This window comes from Ixodes scapularis, unplaced genomic scaffold (assembly GCF_016920785.2).
Source record: "Ixodes scapularis isolate PalLabHiFi unplaced genomic scaffold, ASM1692078v2 PGA_scaffold5__190_contigs__length_132052651, whole genome shotgun sequence".
Lineage (NCBI taxonomy): Eukaryota > Metazoa > Arthropoda > Arachnida > Ixodida > Ixodidae > Ixodes > Ixodes scapularis.
In genome coordinates this window covers 76825785-76849607 of record NW_024609880.1, presented here as the reverse complement: position 1 = coordinate 76849607, position 23823 = coordinate 76825785, and the positions used below count along the sequence as shown (strand labels likewise).

Here is a 23823-nt window from a genome sequence, read left to right as displayed (position 1 = left end):
GCCGGGGCGAGTCTGAAGACTCTGAACTTGCGTGTTTGCGGGGCGGGTATGGCTTGGTTTGTGTTACAAAGTGGAGTATGAGCCAAGTACTAGCGCTGGTTCAAGTAGACCGCAAACAAAGTAAAGGAAGATTCATCGGTGGATCTTTGGGGAGTGCGTAAGCATGACCCTTGGAAAACGCCACACACGTCCGCTTTTGAGAAACGCTAACGCTGACTCCATAATGAAGCCAAAAAGGAGCAGCAAAATATAGAGGAAGCAAAAACGAAAGCCAGGACAGAATAGTGAAGAGGTCAACTTTAGCGTGTCCCAAGGGGGGACGGTGTGGTGTTTCCCAAGGGTGTTGCTATGAGATTCCATAAGGATCCACCAATGAATTTTCCTTTATTACAAGCCCTTCTTCTATATTGGCAGGATGAAAAAATTTCCATTGGTCTACTTCACCAAACAACGAAAAATCTTTATTTTTATTTTAGAATACAAAAGGAAAACTGCCTTTACTACGAAACTGGTCAAAATAAGCAGATTCAAATTGTCACATACGTTCAAAGAACGCGAAGTGTGACCGGTCATATTCACAATATTTGCTTCGTAATTCTTTCTTGGGTGTTCTTATTGACTGATGTCACAATCTCATTGGCCGCGGAGATACCCTAAGATGCTCAGCGCATAACAACAAATAAAAAACGATATTTTTTTTATCTAATTTTGTTAGTGGGATTTGTATGATAGGAGTATTTGGCTACGTGGTCTTGTTAGGGCGGCGGTTGGTCTGCACTTACACTTAAGAGCACTTGAAGTTCTCGTCGTGTTGTCGCACTTCCGTTCAAGCGGGCCACCTTCTCGAGCGTGTCGAGCGCTTCCTTGGTGCGACCCGCAGACATCAGCCAACTTGAGGACTCCGGAACCCAGCTGAAAAAAAGCATCTTTCTCTTTTTTTTAATGTCAATGTCACTCAATGTGAAAAATATTAATAATCACTTGCAGTTTAAAAGGCCGCGCCGACTTCCGGGTATTTTATTGGAGCTCAGCAGCAATTGAGATTGGGTTATTAGCCGGCAAGAAAGTCGAAGAACGAATCACTGATTGCATTCAGTGATTCGTTCTTCGCCGTCCTTGTCGGTTCTGAATGCCAAAAGATGGCATTCAGAAGCATTCGGGCTTCTGAATATCTTTTTTTTTTTTTTTCAGGTCATGGTACTGCACTTGAACTAACTTTGATACCAATAACAAAATATAAGTAAATATTTTTCTGCCATGATTCATTGCAATTTATCGGTAATGGAGGTGCTACGAAATTGATTAGATGCTTGTTTAAGCTGCGGACAAAAACATGACTTCTGAATTGTCGCTCAAACATTTCTTGTCATTGTAGAAAAGGTAGAGATCAAGAAAGTAGGCGCGGTTAAATTGCATCATGCAGCACATCATCAAGGCTTCCCATTTAGATAGCTTGAGATAGCTGAGGCGTATCGCCATCCGTCCTCGGCTATCTCAAGCTGACCAAATTTGAAGACACCTCTTGCACGCAACGTCGTGGCATGACAGCATGCTGAAGCCATCAATGTTGTCTTACATTGTCCCGGTCCTCGTTTTCGAGGCGTCTATACGTTTTAAACATCTATAAACGTTACTCCCTTTCAAAATCAGCCGTACCACAATGTGAGCAGCAGCAGGAGGTCGACGCATCCGTTGGTGACGAGCAGACCCCTCCAGCTCTGGAGGAAGTAGGCATACCAGGGGTACAGCGAGCCTATCACCGTCCACGTCGAAGCCCACGTGAAAGCGATGAAAGTTCGCTTCCTCGACACCGTGTATTCGACAACTGCGAGAAACAAAGGCTAAGAAATAAACCAACCGGAATACGGGTAGGAACCGGGAGAGAAAGAGGAGACGAAAGAGCGTAGGGACGTCAGAGCACAAAGCTCTGTTTGGAATGCTTAAGTGGGCAGACGAAAAGCTATGCGGAGGGCAAGTTCGTCCCCTTCTTTTGTCAGGGGTTGTGGTGACTCAGAACGCCGAGCTCTGATTGGTTCTGAATCAAGGACAGTGGGTAGACCTCAAGGCGGCTTGCTTTGAGGCCTAGCTACTCTCCTTAAATCAGAGCCAATTAGAATTCGGTACCGTTCTGACGTCACCACAACCCGTGAGCAAGGAGCAGACGACTTTCTCTCCGCATAGCTGCCTTCGTCTCTGCTCTCTGTTCGAACGCGTTCGAACGCTGAACGCCGGCATCCGACGCTCGGTGTTTTCCTTTTGGAATGGTAAGTAGAGGCAAAGGCTTTGCATCTACTCACTTAATCATTCCAAACAAAGCTTTGTGCTCTCACGTTCATACACGCGATCATCTCTTTTTTTTCCCTCGTTTCTACCCGTATAGACGTTTGCAAGTGCGCGTACGGCACTTGGACCGCGCCATCTTTCCGCTGGCGTGCCCATATCGTCGCAACCTTGCTAATGCGAGCCCATGGTTGCTATAATGGGGACCAAATAAAAATATTTGTCAACTCAGCGTGGCCAGACTAGCCTTTTGAGGTGTGATTTCTGGCAAACGCTAATACACAGGGTGTTTTGAGCGGTATTCGGGCGTAAAAACAAATACGTATAAAAATCAACTAAGGGAATGCAATGAAACTTTTTACAAGGGTGTCCTTGGAGGGCGGCATTTATAGTACTCAAATTTAGTGAGTGTAGATTACAGGAAGACTATTGAAGCCTAAGAAATATTTTTTTTATTATTATGCACAGGGAGGAAAACAATAAAAACCGTCTGGTTAACGCAGCTACTCACATATGGCACAACATCAAGCAAAAAACGTAAAAGCTGTTCAGAAATGAACACCAGAAAGTGGATCCAGCAGATTCGAGCGTGTGGGGTACTATCCATTACACTAATAGCGTCAAAAAGACGGTTTCTAGCGTTTTCCTCCCGTGCGCATAAGAAGAAAAAAAAAAAAAGAATCTTCCGCTTCATTTGTTTTTCTGTTAGCTTTACGCTTATAAAGTTTGAGTAGAAAAAAAATGCATCACCTAAAGACACCTCCGCGCCATGTTTCAATTTAATTAATTATTTAATATAAATTTATTATATTTTTTTAACTCCCGAATGGTGTTTGGAAGCATTATGTGTGCAGCCTTTAACAAAGTTTTCGTGAGCACGCGGTCCAAACAACCAAATAAATAAACCGCATTAAAAACAAATGATATGCATTGACCTTACACCTACGCATAATACAGGTATGCATTGTGTTTTGAGTTGAGTTCGGTGATAATTTCTGAGCTATTCTGAGCTTAAGAGTCAGGCTAAATTAGGCAGAATTTGGCGAAATTTAGCGACGCACGTTTAGCTTTCCCCGAATAAATTACAGCGGTAAAGCCGAAGTGGTGTAAATTTCTTAACAAATTAAATTTCTCTGTTAAACGTCGCGGGGATATAATTCCCCGCTAAATCTGGTAAGACGTAAATCCACGAAATTTAGCACGCTAGGCCTTTCAGTTACACCTTTTGTAGTACATTTTTTTTAAATGATTGTCTCTTTTTCTTTCTCGTGAAATTCTAGATTAATACACGTTTTACGTAAAGAGGGGAAAAAAAGACACCAAATGATCAACTCTTTAGAAAGCAAACTTCCACAGTATGGGTACGTGCCTTTAGCGTCGGCAATGTTTTAAACGTTTTGCTTTGACTTGTTTGTGACAAATAAATGACACAGATAGATCTTTGTGGGTTGTCGATTCAGCGGTAGTTTAAATATGCTCGCGTTTACGCGCTCACCGTCAGTAACTGTGCGGTATGTCTACTTTCCTGCAATGCACTTGGGACAGCCGATTGCTGCAGTTTATGGGAGGAGTTCATGATGAAACTAAAACCTATTTAAACCTGAAAAAAATCTAAACATCTGCGTTGCGACATTGAGAATGACAACACGTGAAACATCATGCTCAAAGTGTCAAAACGCAGGCATTTTTTTTTTTTTTTTTCTTTAGGACTGCACGCACTTCGGCATCGTCATTCGCCGAACTACACCCGTGAACTGCAGAAATTGGTTCTCCCAAGCCTATAGTCAATATAATAATCTAAAGGAAAGAAGTCCCATGCAGTCTGTCAGCTTTGGAACGGCATCGGTGGTACCAGTGGGCGGTTCTGGTGGGCCCATATTGCTGGCGATGCCTTAATATACACAACGTAGCAGGAAAACATAACCTGCAACCTACATTGACTGGAAAGCACGGCCATTGCACATTGTACCGGGTGTCCCAAGTAGTGGCCAGACTGTTTAAACCGACCGTAAAATTCGTTTTCATAACCCATCTCGCTACGATTTTGGGCAGCGTTGCCCACAAATAATGCATTTCTTTTTTTTTTTTTTTTTTTTTGTAAAATTTGCAAAGAGCGAATTTAGCTGAGAAAAAGGTAAACAAAAAAAAAAGGCTTAGCTCCTATGAAGTCGCAGCGAAGCCACCGGTCTTCACACAATACGGCGGGCGCCGTTTCGCACTGGATACAAGAGATGGCGCAAGCGGTCGCGAGCCCAACTGCTGCAGACGAACGAACATACGGCGCCGAGAGCCGGAGTCTTTAGCAGACGATCTTTTCCACTCGCGCGTGTTCCACAGGCGGCGACAGTCACAGAAACAAAAAGAGGCGGGGTAACAACAAGGAACTGCAAAGCAGACGCCATAAGTACCACGAAAAAATCTGTTAAAATAACCCGACAAACCATTTTTTAATCGATTATATGTCCATTCAATGAGTGTTATTAGTAAGGATGATAAAATAATGCATTGGCAACTGATATAAAAAAATCTCGCGCCGCTTTTGAGTCGAAAAGATTGTCTGTTAAAGACGCCGGCTCTCGGCGCCGTATGCTTGTTCGTTGGCGGCAGTTGGCGCCGCGACCGCTTGCGCCATCTCTTGTCTCCCGTGCGAAACGGCGCCGTATTGTTTGAAGACCGGTGGCTTCGTTGCGATTCCATGGGAGCTAAGCCTTTTTCTTTTATAACTATTTCCTCAGGTAAGTTCGCTCTTTGCAAATTTTACGAAACAATGCACCATCTGTGGGCAACGGTGCACAAAATCCTAGAGTGATAGGTTCAGAAACTGAGTTTTGGGCGGTAGGTTTAAAGAGACTGGCCGCTACTTGGGGCACCCGGTTGAGAGAACTTAATGAATGTTGACGGTCGCTCAAATAACTTTAAGTCACCACGGCAGGCCGAACACGCCTAACCCATCGTCTGCTTTCTTTCTCCGCTCTTCTGTTGCCCGTTTCTCGTTTTCTCTCAGGACCAGCGATGTGAGCGGCTGCGATTGGCCGCGGTCTTCTCCCGCGTCTCCCCCCTAGAGATGTAAAATTTCCGGAAATTTTGAAGGCCGGAAAAAAACGACGAAAAAAACAAGTTTTTTTCCGGAAATTTTGGAAACATTCGAAAAATATTCTCAACAGCTATAATTCAGTAATGATTCGAAATATATCGACAGAGGTCAACAACCGCAAGATATTTCCGCCAATTTTACGGTGAACTATTATATTATATCACCTTTTTTAACGTTTACGGCAACTTTTGTCAATTTAGCTGAGCTTTGACTACTCATCTGGCAAGAACCGATAGCACCCACGCAGTTCTTCGTTCCCGCCGGTGCCGTTCGCGCTCTCGACGGGCAGTCGGAGGAGCCATATCACTTTAGCTTTCCCAGCCCCTTAGTGAAAGTTCTGAGCATCTTACTCTGGTGTGGACACTTGCCGTGGACCGTGGAGCTGTCAAAACTGTGTGCTGTGCGCCGTGGAGAGGTCAGCCAGGGCAGCTATAACGCTTTAGCTTGAACAGCGCCGTTTCCGAAACCTCGCGCGCATCGTTCTCGGGTATGGACTTTCGCCGTGGATCCCTGAAAACTGTGCGCTGTTCGCTATGGTGAGGCCGCGCTCCAACGTTTGGAGGAACTTTGACGTGCTAAACAGTGGTAAGGGGCCAGCGGTGTGCAGATTTTGCTGTGCCAAATACGTATTTCCCAACGCAACTCGCTTGCGGCAGCACATCGAAAGGTGCTCGAAGTGCCCCCCGGACATCAGGTCTGCAGCATCGGACGACCCGACAAGATCAGAGTCTGGGGCATGTCGGTCCAGGAGCCCATCTGTGGAAGTTTTACGGTCAGAGCGTGCACCTGTGGAAAATGAAAGCACAAGCTCTCAAAATGAGGCCGACAGGTATGTCAAGCAGCGAACTTCTATAGAAGCGTTCGTTGACAGAATGACGCAAGGGTGTCAAAGCAAGCTTGATGAGGCGCTGGCTCGAGCGATATATGCCAGTGGAACGCCTTTATCAGTTACGGAAAACAGATACTGGCAAGAAGCGTTCAAGCTCCTCAGGCCCGCATTCGTGCCGCCTTCCAGGCATTCTTTAGGTGCACGACTCTTGGAGGCCGAGTATGCCCGAGTGATGACGCAGGTGGAAGAGAAAGTCAACGCCGCTCTGTGCATCACTGTACTCACGGACAGCTGGACCAATGTACGGGGCGAGAGCATCTTGAACTTTGTGTTGGCTACACCGAAGCCTATTTTCTACAGCGCCGTGGAGACGGAAGATCACAGGCACACAGGAGACTACATCGCGGGAGAGATTGTGAAGGTTGTGGAGAAAATTGGAACCGACAAGGTTTTCGCTCTTGTTACCGACAATGCAAGCAATATGAAGGCCGCGTGGACAATCGTCAGTCTGCGCTACCCTAGCATCACTACTCTTGGATGCTGTGCTCATGGACTAAACTTGTTGCTGTCGGACATGCTCAAACTGGTGACATTGCAAGAAGTTTGCAAGAGGTCCAAGACTGTAATCAAGTATGTCAGAAACTCTCACGTGGTTGCGGCTCACTTTGCTAGGAGGCAAGAAGAGTGCTATGCTGGAAACCAGACCACATTAAAACTACCAGCTGAAACTCGCTGGGCGGGCATTTTGATGTCACTAGAAGGCTTACTGAAGAACAAAGAAGCTTTACAGAAAACTGTGATCGCTGCGGAGCTTCAAGTGAGCAGGGAAATAAGATCAACGATACTTTTGGTGAGATGTGCAAAGCACCTTCCACGTGTTGCAGCCAGTTGCCCGTGCTATTTCCGAGGCTGAGTCAGACACTGCTGTCCTCTCAGACGTCGATGAGATCCTGTTCAAAGTAACAAGACAAGTCGAAGAGGCCCTTCCAAACTCTGCCTTGACAACTGGCGAAAAGGAAAGAGTAGCAGAAATCCTGCGAAAGCGATGCAACTTTATTTGCCGTCCAGCGCATGCTGCCGCAAATTTGCTCGACCCGAAGTTCAAAGGGCGGTGCTTAAGTGACGAAGAGGTATGCCACGCAATGGACTACATCACAGAGACAGCAGAACGGATGTGTCTCGATGTGGGAAAAGTGTTGTCAAATCTCGCCGAATACCGGGTCCAGTCAGGTGCTTGGTCGAGGAAGGCATTGGAGGACTCTGCGAAGCATATTCCACCGTCCACGTGGTGGCAAGGGCTGTGTGCCTCTGAACCCCTGGCACCAATAGCTTGTCGCCTTCTCCAAGTCCCGCCCTCCTCCGCTGCGTGCGAACGAAACTGGTCGAAGTTCAGCGGTGTCCACACCAAAAGTAGGAACCGACTCAAAGGACACAGAGTGCAGAAGTTGGTGTTTGTTCGCTCCAATCTCGAGCTCAGGAGCCCTGATCTGAAATACCACGACGGAGATGACTCAAGCGTGGAGTCAGAGTAGCCCTAACTAACACACTGCTTTGGAACATCCGTCTTAATTTACAAAAGATATCTAGTCAAGGCGTGCATATCTACCTCATCCAATGTTGGTTTTGAAGTTTGATCCTTTACTCTTTAATGCAGAACTAGTTGTACCCTTAGAAGGGAAAAGGGTCATGACAAAATACATCAATGTTGTTAAACTTCACTCCCCTTTGAATATGATTATTTAACGTGGCATTAAAACATGGCACTACCTTCATGATAGTACATAAAGCAATTAATTTCTTCAATGGTTGACATATGCGACTATATTTCGCCACTCTGCTGTTATGTTATTTAAAGCTATGTTCATGCTGGTGCGGTAGTGGAGATCCGGCTGTAAATTAAGAGTCTCGTATATTAATTTATTGACCGAGACAAACGCCATAGAGGACTTAGAAACACGGCTTCATCACATCCGTACACACTACCAACAAGCCTCGGACAGCACTGTCATTTCTCCTCCGTATAAGGCGTTCACACTGAACAGTAAAGCAACGGTCATTCGGGATGGTTGCTGCATAGTTTTTAGACAACGCAAACGGTGCAACGACGGGGCGAGGCGGCAGACAACCCGAGGTGATTGTGTTTCCTCACTTGCCCCGCCGTCGTGCTGTTTTGTTTTCTTAGGGGCTGAAAGATGTATTATGTTTAGTATAGCGTGATTAAGTTTCCGCCTGCTCTGCCGGCAAAACTCAATTCAGAGGAGCGTGATGGCCATTTTCCCTTTCGATGAGGTCAGCGATATCAATTATAACGTTCGCTGCAGAAATTTGCTTAATAGATTTGTTAATACTTCAAAAACTTGGGTTTCGGTTTTTTTCCCTAATACTATGTCGGGGAAAAAACCAGAAAAAACAGTTTTTTTTCCAAAATTTCCGGTTTTTTTCCGAGCCCTCGCATCACTACCCCCCCCTCGCTCCAGCGGGATTGGTGTAAAAGTATACGCTCCGCAACAGTAATGATCAATAGTTACTTTACTCAAGCGTTCCGATGTAACGGACACACGGTTTGATTCGGCTTACCGAGCACGTAGACAGTACTGCACACTGTGTAGGCCCCCATGCCGGCGAGGCATCTGAGAACCGTGAATCCGACCAGGTCCGTGAGCAAGGTGCCCGCCAAGCTCGCGCTTGAGCAAATCACAATCAGAATTTGAAGAGTCTTCTTCCTTCCAATCCTGCGTTAATCAAAGGGAAGTGTCGCGCTAGAAATGTCAAATACGTGAATACCAATAGAAAAGGAAAAGAACGCTAAACATTTGCAAGATTCAGGGGCAACGTTAAAGTTAAAGCTTGGGCGCGTTTGTACGACATACTTTAAAAGGTGAAAACAGCGCGAAAAGTTGGCGGACCGGATAAAGGACGACACAGACAGAGCGCTCTCCGTGTCGCTCGGTCCGTGTCTTCCTTCATCCGGTCCGTCGTCTTCTTGCGCTGTTTTCATTTTTTAAACTGGAACTACTCCTCCCACCCTCTCTTAATTGTGCTCGGTAAAAAGCTTTAAAAAAAAAAGAATATTTCAACCGCTCAACTCTAGAAATCTTTATGTAGGCCAGAAAGATTACAGGCGGATGAAATTCAATATTAAAATATCCCACTTGGCGTGGCGAGCACCATCGCTGCGCAGCCAATCAGATTGCGGCCTCGGTCGATAGGGACGTCGAAGAACCAATCACGAAGCAAGAAGCGAAAAGATGATGTGCCTCGCTCTGCTTTGCTTCAGCTGTCAGTGACTACGCGAAGCGCGAGTTCGTCTGGTTTTTGAGCTGGGGTTCCAGTTACGCCAGAACGACGAGCTCTGCTTGGCTCCGACTGAGCGGACAGTGGGTAGACCTCAAGGCAGTTAGCTTTGAGGTCCACCCACTACCCTTTTAATCAGAGCCAATCACAGCTCGGCTTTTTGACGTCACTGCAACCCCAGCGCAAACAGCAGACAATTTTGCGCTCTAACTTTTTTTCTTTTGTTTTCTCGATTGTAGGAACAATTTTTCATATCGGGTCACCGTTTTTGCATTATCTTGAGTTTCTGCCAATCGTAACGAAGAACCGTAATATTCTTATATCAGCGCAGGGCTCACAACAATGTATTTATATTAAAATATAATTATTTCTATCAATGCTTTTTACTGCTCAAGAATTTTCGGAATGTTCAGTAATATTGACCATCAGTTAAGGTATATCCTTCTCTGCGAATCGGGGAAAAAAAAAACAATTACGGTAAAGAAAAGGAAGATTTCGGGTACCGAGTTCGCGTTTTGAACTCGCGACCGACGTGTGGAGACGGAGTTCGTATCTCACGTGATCAGTGTGATTCCAGTTATAATCCCAGAAACTGAAGATGAGGAAGAGACGAGAGAGCGGCGGGGGCAACAGAACTCGGCTCCTGGCCCTCTGATGAATCCACCCAGTCGTTTTTCACTGTATGGTACTATTAGAAACATTCAGGAAGGTGGAGAAGAGGAAGCAAGGAGCATTTCAGTGCCCAAAAAATATCTCTGTAGTTTCTGTGAAAACTGGCGATTTTCATTAGAGTTTGGGAACCATTGGAGCGGTGGTACAACTCGTGATCGGAAAGGGTAGATGCGCTGGTAACTTTCAAACACAAGTTACCGGATTTGTTCATTCGCTAAAGCGGACATTCGGGTTGGAGCAATCTTGGGTAAGTTCCTTTAAAAATGTAATGCATTAGATAAAAGTTTAGAAAAAAGTTGCGAAGTTACCGTTACAGTTAACTCAACGAAGAAAATAATTCGTTAGAGTTACGATTACTTTTAAAAAGTAATGGTGCTACTTTTAAGTTGCTTTTTACATAAGACAACAACTTACAAAAAAACGTGCAAAATTCTTCCCTCAAGTTTATTACAGAAAGTGCAAGTAAAGTTGGAGCAAATTAACACAACACGAACATGACACTCAAAATATCAGAACACATAATTTGAAAAGTACAAAAAAATGGCTAGATTGTACTCGTTCAATGACATTTTAGTGTAAAAAAACTGTGAAGTAAACCGGAAGTAATTTCGTTACTCCAGGAAAAGTAATAGAATTTCTGTTATAAGTAAGATTACGAAAATGCGGCTCGTTACTGTCGAATTAAAAAAAAAAAGTAACGAAGTTGCAGCAACACGTTACTATACCCAAGGCGGTGTTGAAGCAATGTCGCATTTCTCTCTAGATAAAAAATAAGAAAAAAAAAGAATTAGAAACAGACAACAAAATGCCTTGAAGTGTGCAGAGCGATAGTGGTAGCACTGCCGCATGCCCGAGTGTGCCCAAACTATGCTCCGAAACCGAAACACGAGCCAGATTTGTGATCGGATGTTCTGCTCGTTGGAAACACGAGTGGCGCTTGTGATTAGTCACTAATGGGTCCTCATCTTGCGCTCAGTAGAAATGCACGCAAATTATCTCATTTATTTACTCTCATAACCGGCTAAAGTTGAGGCTTGGGCGAGTTGGTACATACTTCCGGATTAAAAACAGCGCAAAAGGTGAAGGGCCAGACGAAGAAGCGACACATACGCAGCGCTGACTTACAGCTGAGTTGATTCATCGCAAAATCGCAATATATACATGAGTTGTCACGAACAGAAAGGAGCGGTCCTTCCCTGGCCCATTAAGCAAAGAAATGATTTTTTTTAATGAAAAAATAGTCATAGTGCAGGCGAGCTGGTGTGAGTTGAACATGATTGTAAACCTGAGACTGGGGCAGAAAAGAGAACACAACAGAAGGTAGTAAAAGAGGAGGCAACGTCTCAAACTCATCTGCAAAGTTTATTTCGAACACGCTTTATATACCCCATCTCCAACGCCGTCTCTACAAAAAAAAAAATACACACATGACAAGAGGATAATGACACTTGGGTAAACCTTCTCTTATCTCTCCCTTAACCTCGGCCGTGGGACAATCACACAAAGGGTCACATTCTAGCATAACCACCGCCACCCGGTAAACGTAGGTGAAATCACTACTGAACACAAAGAAAGGGTTTGACCTTCAAAGGTGCGTTTCCTCTAACAAATCACTCAGTCCGAAGAGACAATACTATACACCGCTAACAGCCGGAACTGGGGCCATCTCCAAAAATGAGACTTGACGAGAAAGTCGCTGTGTTATTCATTTGTGGTTCGCGGTAGGAGGGCAATGTCGTTCTCATTTTTGGAGATGGCCCCAGTTCCGGCTGTTAGCGGTGTATAGTATTGTCTCTTCGGACTGAGTGATTTGTTAGAGGAAACGCACGTTTGAAGGTCAAACCCTTTCTTTGTGTTCAGTAGTGATTTCACCTACGTTCGCCGGGTTGCGGTGGTTATGCTAGAATGTGACCCTTTGTGTGAGTGTCCCACGGCCGAGGTCAAGGGAGATAAGAGAAGGTTTACCCAAGTGTCATTGTCCTGTTGTCATGTGTGTATTTTTTTTTTTTTTTTTTTTTTTTTGTAGAGACGGCGTTGGAGATGGGGTATATAAAGCGTGTTCGAAATAAACTTTGCAGCTGTATTTGAGACGTTGCCTCCTCTTTTACTACCTTCTGTTGTGTTCTCTTTTCTGCTCCAGTCTCAGGTTTACAATTATGCTCGAATTTTTTTTAGTTCCTTGACTTGCTTGTTTTTTAACGCGTGCTCTGTACGGCTGTGTCATGGCGTCTTTTTGATATTTTTTTTTATTGGTGATGCATTACTTGGGCTGTCAGCACTGCGTCCGTGTTACTTCTTCGTCTGGTTTTTCGTCTTTTCGCGCTGTTTTTATTCCCGAAGACTCACAACCTGCCTAGTTGAGCGCATTCGCTTCGCGATTTAACGCAGAGTTCGCTTACCTGTCAGCCAGAAGAGCGGAGAGCAGGTAGCCAAGCATAGAGCCCACCCAAAATGAGGTGTGTACGGCGTACATTTTCCAGCTTTCACTGCAAAGCCATTGATTCTAAATAAAAGTCAGACATTCAAGCTCTAACCTTCGATGTCTGTTCCAAAAAGTTTTTTGCTCTCTAAGACATTTAACTTTGAATACAACGCCGTATTAAACTGCCTTTGTTTGCATTCGACTGATAATCGTTTATAAATTGACACACTTTAGTAGTGATCACCTGCCGGAAGGAATTTACGTAGATCACATCCACGTCGCTCTTTGCTATGAAGCCGGATGAAAAAAGGAACCTGGAGCGTCGATAGAAAGTGTGCACATTCCGAGACGCGAGACACTTATTCTTGAGTCTTAGTGCCACCGAGCGTGGCTTAAATGGCATCATAATCACACAAAGAATTAAATATCAAGTATGTTTTCGCGAAATTCACTATTCATTCTGCACGAATATTAAAGCGGCATGCTCAACGACCGAAATTCACTTTGAATATAACAATGTATGCTCCAGTCTAATATGTGATGGAGTTCATTCATTTTCAACTCGGGTTATTGAAACACTACGCACTAAAATATAAAACTTTAATACATTCGTTTGGAAATACCAGATTCCACCTTCATTCACAAGGAAAAATACGCTGTCACAATAATTTAGAAATAGGCATTACCACGATAAAAGTATAATGAGACTATATTAAGGGTACTGTGGCATTTTAGACTTTGTGCGTGCGCATGCCCTCAATTGGCTTCTTTTCTTTTTTTTTTTTTGTGACTGCTAGTTTAAGGTTTTTAGCTGCCTAATTTGTAACCTTTTGCATCACGCGGATTACACGACTGTAAACGGGCCCAAAATCTGTCCTCTTGTAAGCTTTTTAGTCGTGGGGGGGGGGGGGGGGGGGGGGGGGACAAAACGAGAAAACATTACGAAGTCGGAAATACACCTGTGCGCAGTGGAAGTTTATCATAGTAATACTTCACAGAGTGTTTTCAATTGATGTGTGAAAGCTTATTTACGTCACAGTTATATATATATATATATATAGAGAGAGAGAGAGAGAGTGTGTTTCACAAGAAGTGGACGAATTCAATATCGCAAAAACTACGCATCAAAAAAAAAAAAAAAAAAAAAAAAGGCTGGTGTCATTTTGGTTTTAAACCAGGGGCCTATATAGGAAAATTATTAAAGTTCGGGATAATTAAGTTGCTAATTATTTTCGCGTAATTAGTTTTTAAAGATGGAGTTTAAGGGCATGGTTTTAATTAGAATCTTGCTGAGCATCGTCGAAAAACACTAAATCAACAAACTGCAGAACGATAGAAGGCACGCGCGGTGTTTACGGCTTTCTGAAAAAAAACCTAAAATTTCGACAGGTTTTTAAGTTTCGGTTTGCAGTCGGAGCTCTTCTCGGCACCGACCTCACCGCACCCCGCGGAGAAATAGTGCAACTAGCCTCTGCTGCGTTGCGCGAGGACAGCCCAGCAGGCACAGACCCCCCCCCCCCCCCCCCCTCCAGCATATATATATATATATATATACCGGGTGTTTGTGCGAAGACTTTCAAAAATCCTAAAACTTAAAGCGTAAAAAAAAAGAAAAAAACTTTCTTCGGGAACAAACTACCAGCCACGGCGGACGTCAGGAATTGCCAAAAACATAGTAATTAGCCAAATAATTAATTAAAATTTGTTAATTAACTCTTTAATTAGTGGAAATAGACATATGGTTCTAATTACAAAGTTGCTGAGCGTTATCGAAAACCACTAAATCACTCACTTTCAAAAAGAATTTCGGCGCGTGAGAAGCGTAGTAGTGCACTAAAGTTACCGCTCTTTGAGCAGGTACAAAGCTAGCGGTTGCGATAAGGCGCCCGCGCGATTTTTCCGTCTCTTATCTAGCCCCAGCCTTGTACCTGCTCAAAGAGCGGTAACTTTAGTGCACTACTACGCTTCTCACTCGCCGAAATTCTTTTTGAAAGTGACTGATTTAGTGGTTTTCGATAACGCTCAGCAACTTTCTAATTAGAACCATATGTCTATTTCCACTAATTAAAAAGTTAATTAACAAATTTTAATTAATTATTTGGCTAATTACTATGTTTTTGGCAATTCCTGACGTCCGCCGTGGCTGGTAGTTTGTTCCCGAAGAAAGTTTTTTCTTTTTTTTACGCTTTAAGTTTTAGGATTTTTGAAAGTCTTCGCACAAACACCCGGTATATATATATATATATATATATATATGACGCCACGTGGTGACTCGTGACGACGCGTGTGACGTCACGAGGGTAAACTTTTGCCGCTAAATCTTGCGGAAAAATTTTCCGCTAAATTTCGTGGGAAACTTTTCCGTTATAGTTAGCGGAAAACTTTTCCCGCTAAATATAGCGGGAAAATTTTCTCTTCGTGACGCCATTATGGGAAACGTCCCATAATGCAACGCGCGGTTACGCCGACGGCGACGGCGGCACCGTTCAAGCCAGAAACGGGCGCTTAAGAGCTGCGCTCTAAAAAAGCTACAAATTCCGAGAACACACGAAACGAGCTGCCTTTTATATATATGTAAAGGTCGTTCTAATATTTTAAACGGAAGAGGAAGATCGTAACGTGATTTCTCGAACAATTTCTTTTATTATTATGATTTTTTTTTCGTTTACTGTATTTGGTTTTTGCCGAGCATTTGGCGCCTGCTGTGTTCGTGGCTGCCTCTCCGCTTTCGTACAGTCAGATTTTCCAGTGTTGAACGTGTGGCTTCTCTTTCTCCCCGGCAAGGTCTACGAGGGGGGGGGGGGGGGGGGGGGGCTTATCTTTTGGGTTAGGCCAAAATGATCGACTTTGGTGGCGATAACTGATGGCGAATTCCACTGGTCGTTGTTGTGCGCGCCGGGATCGACTTTTCTGTAGCGATCCTATTTCACTGGGCGATCGGGATCCAGACGGACGTGTTCCACTGGTTGTTTTAGATTAGCTCCCGCTCCAGATCTCAATCTGGAGTAGGAGCTCCAGATCGAGATCCGTAGGCGGAGCGATCCCGTTCAGACAGTGTGCTCCATTCCGAATCTGGTCAACTAATCCCGGCACGCTCCAAAACGCCCAGTGGAGTTCGCCATGAGTCGAGTCTATCATGGGGCTCTTGAAGAAGGCAAGGATTTTTAATTAGCATAATCTCTTGACGTCACGGGATACGTGATGCAGCAAAGGTATGTCAATATTTCATCATATGTAACCAGTCTTGAAAAAGGCCTGTCTCAGGCCGAAACGTCGACTTACTTTACGAATAACATGCTATAAACTTCAAACAACCGTCTCAAGTACGTTTCTCTGCCGTTTATACTTTTCGGCATCCTGCGCTACGTTTTCCCTCTCTCTCCCTCTCTTTCTCTCTCTATATATATGTTTGTGTGTGCGTGCGTGTGCGTCTGTGTGCGCGCGCGCGCGTGCGTTTGTGCGTGTGTGTGTGTGTGTGTGTGTGTGTGTGTGTGTGTGTGTGTGTGTGTGTGTGTGTTTATTTAACAGTCTACCGCAAGAAACAGGACCACGATGAAGGGAAGGAAAGGCGTCTGTCTGCGCCACTTCGCCATGCAACAAGTGTGTCGAAAACTCGCTCGCATATCCGGCAAACTCCATGAGAGGCGCAACAAGACTATGGGATTGAAAAAAGGTCCTTATTCGCGCGCACATTTTCAAGGCCGCGCGGAGTGTGACCGCGCTTGCGCGAAGGCCCTTATACCGACAGCGCCCCTGCCCGGGAAATGCGCGAAGCCTGGGCGAACTTTGGCCGCCGTGGCTGGCCGTGTTCAGACACCTCTCTCTAATTCCACCGTGGACGAGACCTTGATAACACCTCGTGCATTTCAATTCCGTCGCTAAATGCGAAGTTTGACCGTATAGAGTCTAGACCGACACACCGTTCACAAACAGGTCAGCGTTTGCTCACACCAGATGAGGGGACTGTGCGTGCGCAGAAAGCCGATTCGCGTGAACTGATCAGCACATGTCCATGCGCCGGACCGACAACAACGCTACCGCAGCGGTATGGCGTCATAAGCGCGTCCTGGTGTACACAAGTTGTCGCGCTTTGTTCTCCAGAGCTCTCGCTTACCTCCATGGTGATCGTGGTAAAGAATTCGTCGCTGTCGAAAACCCATCCCGTGAGGCACTCCCGCACATCTTCCCTCACAAAGCTTGCGTTTGATCCGTAGCCGTCACTCGAGGGCAGCATCATCTGACACTTGCCCGTGGGTAGAGACGTGGTCTCTGGCAAACCTGAAGAACTGTCTTCGGCGAAGCACCACTGACTGGACGGAGTCACGAGCACAAACAAGTGGCCAAGGTAGGCCAGCGATGTCCTGAAGGTTGCCAGCACCAGTACCGCCATCATCACAGTCTTATTGAAAGAGCCGAACCCTCCGGTGCTCTTCAGGACTTCTTCGAACTCCATCGCGGTCTACCGACGTCGTCTCCGATCTGCGTTTAGTAAAATTGAAAAACACAATTAGACAGTCAGTTTAAGATACGCGCCTGTTGAGCTACTCTTCTAAGCCTTTTACGATTATTTGATACAGAAGAATTTTGAGATTGGGTAGCTAAGTACAATGCTAAGATGGTGAAATAATATTGATCAATTACACTCATCCAAATGCGATAGGACGTTTAATAGAGGGAAATTTATAAACATTTCCTGTAATGTGCATCAAAGCTGGACCAGAATAAAAAACGTACAAAATGTAGCTCTTAATTTCTCCTTGTCCCTTGCCCTCGTGGCACTTGAATGATGTGCGAATCGCTTCTATCGTGGCTATCGTTTCTCCCGAAGTGTAACTCGACTCCAGTTCGTAGAATCTTGGCAGCTTGAAAGATTCCGTGTGTGTGTGTGTGTGCTATCGTTTTTGATAGGAAATACCAGAGACGCAAAATTATAAGCAGAAAAAAAAAAAAAGCTGGGAGCGAGCGCTATCGCCAGCGGTGTAGAATATCTCAAAACCACGTACATGCTTTGCTGCAACTTGCTATCACTCTAAGCGCCTGGTGCGTCTGCTTGCCCGGTGGGCGTCTGTGAGAGTCTTACGCTGAAATCTACGGATGCGGCTCGCCCTATACTTCGTTTGAGCTTAAGTTCAGACGCAGCCGATGCTGCAAGCTAATGAGGCCAATTTGACAGCGTCAATAGCGCACAATCATAGTGTTTTTTTTTTTTTTTTTGTTTTTTTTTTTTAGAAGGACGAGACAAGTAGCGATTTCGACGGTGCCCTGGCTCGAACTGCCCTCGTCCTCCCGCTGCTCACGCGCCCCCGAGCCATATTAATTCTTCTCTTTTATTGGCCACACATCCCCCCCCCCCCCCCCCCCCTGGGGTGGGTCTTGTTGGCACTGTTGTTTGTCTGTTGATGGTGGTTCAAATTTGCGGTCGTCCCGGGTGAAAGTAAAGGTGAGAGTAACGCCAAATAATGCGGCACGAAGAATCTCTGAGGTTCATGGGCGCCCATGACGTTTGCCGGCGAAGTATTCCGGTTGCTCATGGCTCTCATGGTCGTGTTCGGCCGGCTCACACCGGAATCCAGGTAATCCCGGTGTCAGACGGGTGACGGCTGGCACCTCCTCTTCTTTGCCTGTGACCAGATGGTGTGCCAAGGCACGGGGTGGTTGGATCTTTCGGATGGAAGACAGGCGATCTCGGAATTCTCCTTAATTTCGTGATATGGTTTTTGATCATGGCATCGAAATCGAATTAAGGACGTAATCAGAACCAAGGTGGGAGAGAGGCGCGCACTACACGTCGTCTAGGTCGACGTCCTGGAGCGAGGGCGATGCTGGGTTTGGCGAGTTTGGCGCCCTCAGCCTCTCGGGCATGGTCGCGAAACAAAGTTATGGGCCGCCTCCATGCCAACCGATGTCAGTGTGGCGCATATACCAAAACAAAAGGCCACCATTAGTGTGCCGTCCCGTTGTGTTCCCGGGTATTGGGTTGGTTTAAGGGTGCAGATATTTGCTGGCAAAAATCGTCTGCTCGCTGGTTCCTGAGCAGCTGCTCCCGGTTTACCACTACTCCCCAGGAAAGTTCCTCACTCGTATCAGTGGCTCCCCTCACCTGTTGAGAGGAGAGGGGAGCCCGGGACAGGACATCCGCTGCTATGATTGACTTGCCTGTCCTGCATTCAATAGAAAAATTCTATCGTTGTAAAGTGAGCGCCAATCCAGCTAGGCGTCTTGCTGTATTTGCAAATGCGACGGGTTGTAAGGCCCCATTACGTTCTTGTAGAAGCATCGCTCCCACTCCATTCTCGCTGGCATCTGTGGAGTATAAATGGGGCATTCAGATTAAAGAGCCCGAGAGACGCGGTGTCCAGAATAGTGAGTGCCAAGGTTTTAAATGCCTCTTCATAAACCGTGGTCCACTCCCACGGAACATCCTGACGCAGCAGCTAATGAAGAGGTGGGGCTAGGTCAGCACAGTTTGAGATAAATCATCGGTAGAACCTCACCATGGCAAGATATTGTTCCAAACTTCTTTATTATTTTTTTCTTTTGCGGTGTAGGAAACTCTATGATTGCTAACCGAATCATTGCTCAACTACGAACCAGAGAAGCTCTGTCTTACTAGACGATCTACACTTTGCGCGGGTTGATTGTCAGGCCTGAGTCACTCATGCGCTGTAGAACAATCTGCAGATGGAGGAGGTGTTCGTCGAAGGTCTCTGAGAACACCACCACGTCGTCCGTGTACGCCATTGCGCAATGAAACTTTGTGTCCCCCAAGACGGTGTCCATGAGCCTTTAAAAACTCAGTGCAGGAGAATTAGAGGCCGGATTGAAGTCGATCGAATTCAAATCAGCCTCTTTGACAAATTAAAGCCGTCCTAGGGGCATCTTTTTTGGCATCAGCGATCTGCAAAAATATTCTGCTACAATCGAGAGTGGTGAAGGTGCGTTCCGATCCCGATGCATACATTAGAGACGAAACTGACGGGAATAGGTACGCATCTTTTCTTGTTATAGCGGTGAGAGGACGGTAATCTACACACGGACGTGCTGTCCCATCTTTCTTAGGTGCTATGACGATAGGGAAGGCCCATGGGTTGTTTGAGGGGCGCACCGTATCGGTCTTGATCATTTTTTCTAACGCATGGTCGAGGAGCGCTCGCTTATGAACACTCAAGGGACGTGTGTTCAATCGTATAGGCCGAGCGTCTCCAGTATCGATGACATGTTTAAGAACAGCAGTCTTCCCAGAAATCTCGGTAAACATACAAGGAAACTGCTCCAAAACTATTGCACGTTGTTCCCGCTGAACATCAGTACCAGAGAATGAGCTAATGGCTACACTTTTACCTTGACCTATTATGGCAACCAGTAAACATATATGTACACGTTCTCCTGGTCACGTTGGGCACCAGCTGCGGAGAATAATAGGACGAGTACCGATACCGACGGTGCCCTGGCTCGACACTGCCGTCGTGCTCCAGCGGTGGTTGTGCTGACGTCAGAACGCTGAGCTCTGATTCATCCTGAATGAAGGATAGTGGGTAGACCTCAAGGCAGTTTCCTTGAGGTCTACCCACTGTCCTTCGATGGGAGCCAATCACAGCTCGGCGTCCTTCTGACGTCACCGTAACTCCTACCCATACACCGACGCGCGGCGTGCTGCGTTTACAAACACGGCAGAAGAGATGTATCGGTGTTGCGCGGGCGCTCGAGCAGCAGCTCGGAGCCTGGCGCGGGCTCATGACATAAAGCACGACAGTCAGTTCCCTTCTGGTACCGAGCTGTGTGGACCCACAATCAATACATGGTGTTGAAACCCTACTGATATCTGACCGGGCGAACCTTGAAGTCCAATATAGAGATGCTGAGACCACCGGAAGGTTTATCGTTCTCAGGGAACGTCGCAGACAACTGGAAACGTTTCCTTGAACGAGTGTAGCTCTTCCTTGAAGCGACCGGGTCTGATCCAGAGGTTCGAACAGACAGGCAGGAGATAGCTATCTTGCTGCACGTCGCGGGACCTGAAGCTGTCGACGTCTTCAACACATTCGCTCTCACGGAAGACCAAAGGGAAAGCAAATACCATTGACTACCAATACTGGAAACTCGAGCCAAAATACATGGGGTTGTCGGGAGACACAGAAGTGCTGCCATCTCTCGGTGTGGGATGGTAAACTATGCGCTCGAAATTAAAAGGAAAACAGTCATTCACTACACTATTTCTTCTCTTCACACTATCAGGAATTGTGAACATATGGCAAATCGGTGTGCCGATTTCAATTGAGCAAGAGCTGATACACGGTATTTCTGATAGTGAGGTGCGCTTCATATTAGCACTAAGTATTTAGATTATATAGACCTATGTATTACACCGGGTACAAATGACCTACTGGCAATTAGTGACTTTCTAGTAAATTGACAGTTCATGGACCACTGACTCTGCAGTTAGAAATAAAGCACAGCAATTCAAATATGTAATTGCTCCATGGGTCATTATTTTAAATTGCATGAGATTCACTTCCAATGAGTCTGGAAATGCTACACGACGTAGTAATTCCAGCCAGTAAATGCTACACTGGTTGATAACGAAGAGTCATAGTGTTCGGTTCAGTTTTACCTGTCGTTTTGGGGGCCTGGTTAGCCTATAATGACTGCAATTACTATTGGATTATATTTCTGAGTTATTAGAACGAGCGTAAACTAGATTGCCTTCCAAGGGCTATTAATGGCTCTGGGCCAATATCCTAAGCTATTTCGGGGCATATAGACCAAGCAGCTGTTTATTAGGTAGTTCCATTTGTAATAGACTTTAATGACCATTCGTGACAATTTCGGGATATTTGTAATGTTATGTCTCAGATTGGATTTGAATGGCTATTATTTGATATTTGATGTTATTTCCTAATTATATGGCGGATTTCGGTTCCAAATGACTTTTAATGACAATCAATGACTATTTGTAACTATTTTGAGTTATTTGATTGCACGCGGCCTGAGTTGGCTTTCAACGGCTAATTTTGGCTTTTTGATCAAAATTTGACATGATAGATATGTAGTTCAAGTGACTTCTATTTACTTTTAATGACTTTTGGCCACTATTTTGAGTTATTTGATGGTGTGCAGACTGAGCTGGCTTCATATGGCTATTATTGGCTATGTGATCATGTTTATAAATTATATGGCAGATTTGGGGTCCAAATTACTTCAGTGACTATCAATCACTATCGGTCACTTTTTCGACTTATTTGTTGTGTAATTGGCTTCCAATGGATAATATTGGCTAAACATTCATATTTATAATTATATGGCAGATTTAGGGTCCAAATGACTTCTAGTGATTGTCCATGATTATCAGTCCCTATTTCGAGTTATTTGCTTGTGTGAAGACTGATTGGCTTCATATGGCTATTATTGACTATATGATTATATTTATAACTTATGTGGCGGATTCGGAGTTCAAATGACTTATATTTACTATTAATGACTATTGGTCACAATTTTGAGTTATTTAATTGTGTGCGGGCTGAGTTGGCTTCCAATGGCTATTATTGGCTATACAATATTTTTTTATTTGTATGGCAGATTCGTGGTTCAAATAACTTCTAGTGACTATCATTGGCTATTAGTCACTATTTCGACTTACCTGATTGTGTGCAGACTGAGTTGGCCTAATATGGCTATTATTGGCTATATGATTATGTTTATAAATTATAAGGTGGGCTTGTGGTCCAAATGACTTGTAGTGACTATCAATCACTATCAGTCACTAATGCGACTTATTTATTTTATGCAGGCTCAGTTGGCTTCCAATGGCTACTATTAGCTATACAATCATATTTTTTTTATTTATATGGCAGATTTGGGGTTCAAATGACTTCTAGAGACTTTCAATGGCTATTAGTCACTATTTCGACTTACCTGATCGTGTGCAGACTGATTTGGCTTTATATGGCTATTATTGGCTATATTATCGTGTTTATAAATTATATGGCGGATTTGGGGTCCAAATGACTTCTAGTGACTATCAATGATGATCAGTCACTATTTCGACTTATTTGATATTTTGCAGGCTGAATTGGCTTCCAATGGCTATTATTGGCTATTTGGATCTGTTATTGACCTGGTTGGCTCGAATTGACAAACAATGGCTATTAGTGCTTATTGGTTGCAATAATCTGCTATTCTATACTTATAAATGAAAATGGCTTCAAGAGGCTATTGTTAGCAATTGCATATCATCTTAGCAATATCATCTTAAATCGCTTCAGAATGAACATTAGTGACATTTAGTGACATGGTATTCATGATGTTTTGAATATGAATGGATTCAAGTGTCTACTATTATTGGCTATGGTCAGTTCTTGGCCAAATCGGCTTGAAATGGCTATATATGTCTATCAGCGACTATTATTGGCAATTTATGCAATTGGAGTGTGTATAGATTTGAATCACTTCAACTGGATAGTATTGGCTATAGGCATCTGTTCTTGACTTGGTTGGCTTGGATTGGCTATTATTGGCTATAATTATCTGTTCCTGACTTGGGTGGGTTGAAGTGGCTACAAATGGCTTAAAGTGACTAGTATTTATAATTAGCAGCTATTTCTTTGTCTGCAAACTAAAATGGCTTCATGTGGCTAGTTTTGGCTAGTACCATGTATTTTTTACCAGACTGGCTTCAAATGGCTATGAATGGCTATTCGAGGATATAGTTGACAATTCTATGCTATTTCGGTGATTATGACTGAAAATGACTTCAAATGGCTATTATTGGCTATTAGCTTGTATTTTTGTTAGATCGGCTTAAAATGGCTATGCATGGCTACAGTGTTGCGGGTTGGAATCCCGGCCGAGGTGCCCGCAGTATGACGGAGGCTTATTGCGGAGAAGGCGCCGTGTAACCGAGCTTTCGGTTGCACGTCAAAAGATCTCCAGGTGGTCGAAAGTAATCCTCAGTCCTCCGCTGGGGCGTGCCAGATGCCCGTCGTAGGTTTGGCACGTAAAACCCCCAAATTTGACTTTTCATGGCTACAGCAACTATTATTTACAATTTATGCAATTGGAGTCTATATAGATTCGAATGACTTCAACTGGATATTATTGGCTATAGGCATCTATTCTTAACTTGGTTGGCTTGGATTGGCTATTATTGGCTATAGTCATCTGTTCCTAACCTGGGCGGCTTGAATTGGCTACAAATGGCTTAAAGTGACTAGTATTTATAATTAGCAGCTATTT

The 23823-nt window shown here is 44.7% G+C and overlaps 1 protein-coding gene across 1 annotated transcript in view; it reads right to left on the bottom strand.

Annotated features, from left to right (window-relative positions):
- Positions 1–23823, bottom strand: part of LOC8036968 (solute carrier family 22 member 8) — a 40761-nt gene that overhangs the window by 7272 nt on the left and 9666 nt on the right. The window contains exons 2-7 of the mRNA XM_042293881.1: positions 16706–17070; positions 12569–12672; positions 8781–8935; positions 1657–1825; positions 777–912; positions 689–742 (exon numbers count right to left, since the gene is read on the bottom strand). Of these exons, the coding sequence (XP_042149815.1) occupies positions 689–742; positions 777–912; positions 1657–1825; positions 8781–8935; positions 12569–12672; positions 16706–17044 (957 nt within the window). The 5' untranslated portion in view covers positions 17045–17070. The remainder of the gene's footprint in view (positions 1–688; positions 743–776; positions 913–1656; positions 1826–8780; positions 8936–12568; positions 12673–16705; positions 17071–23823) is intronic.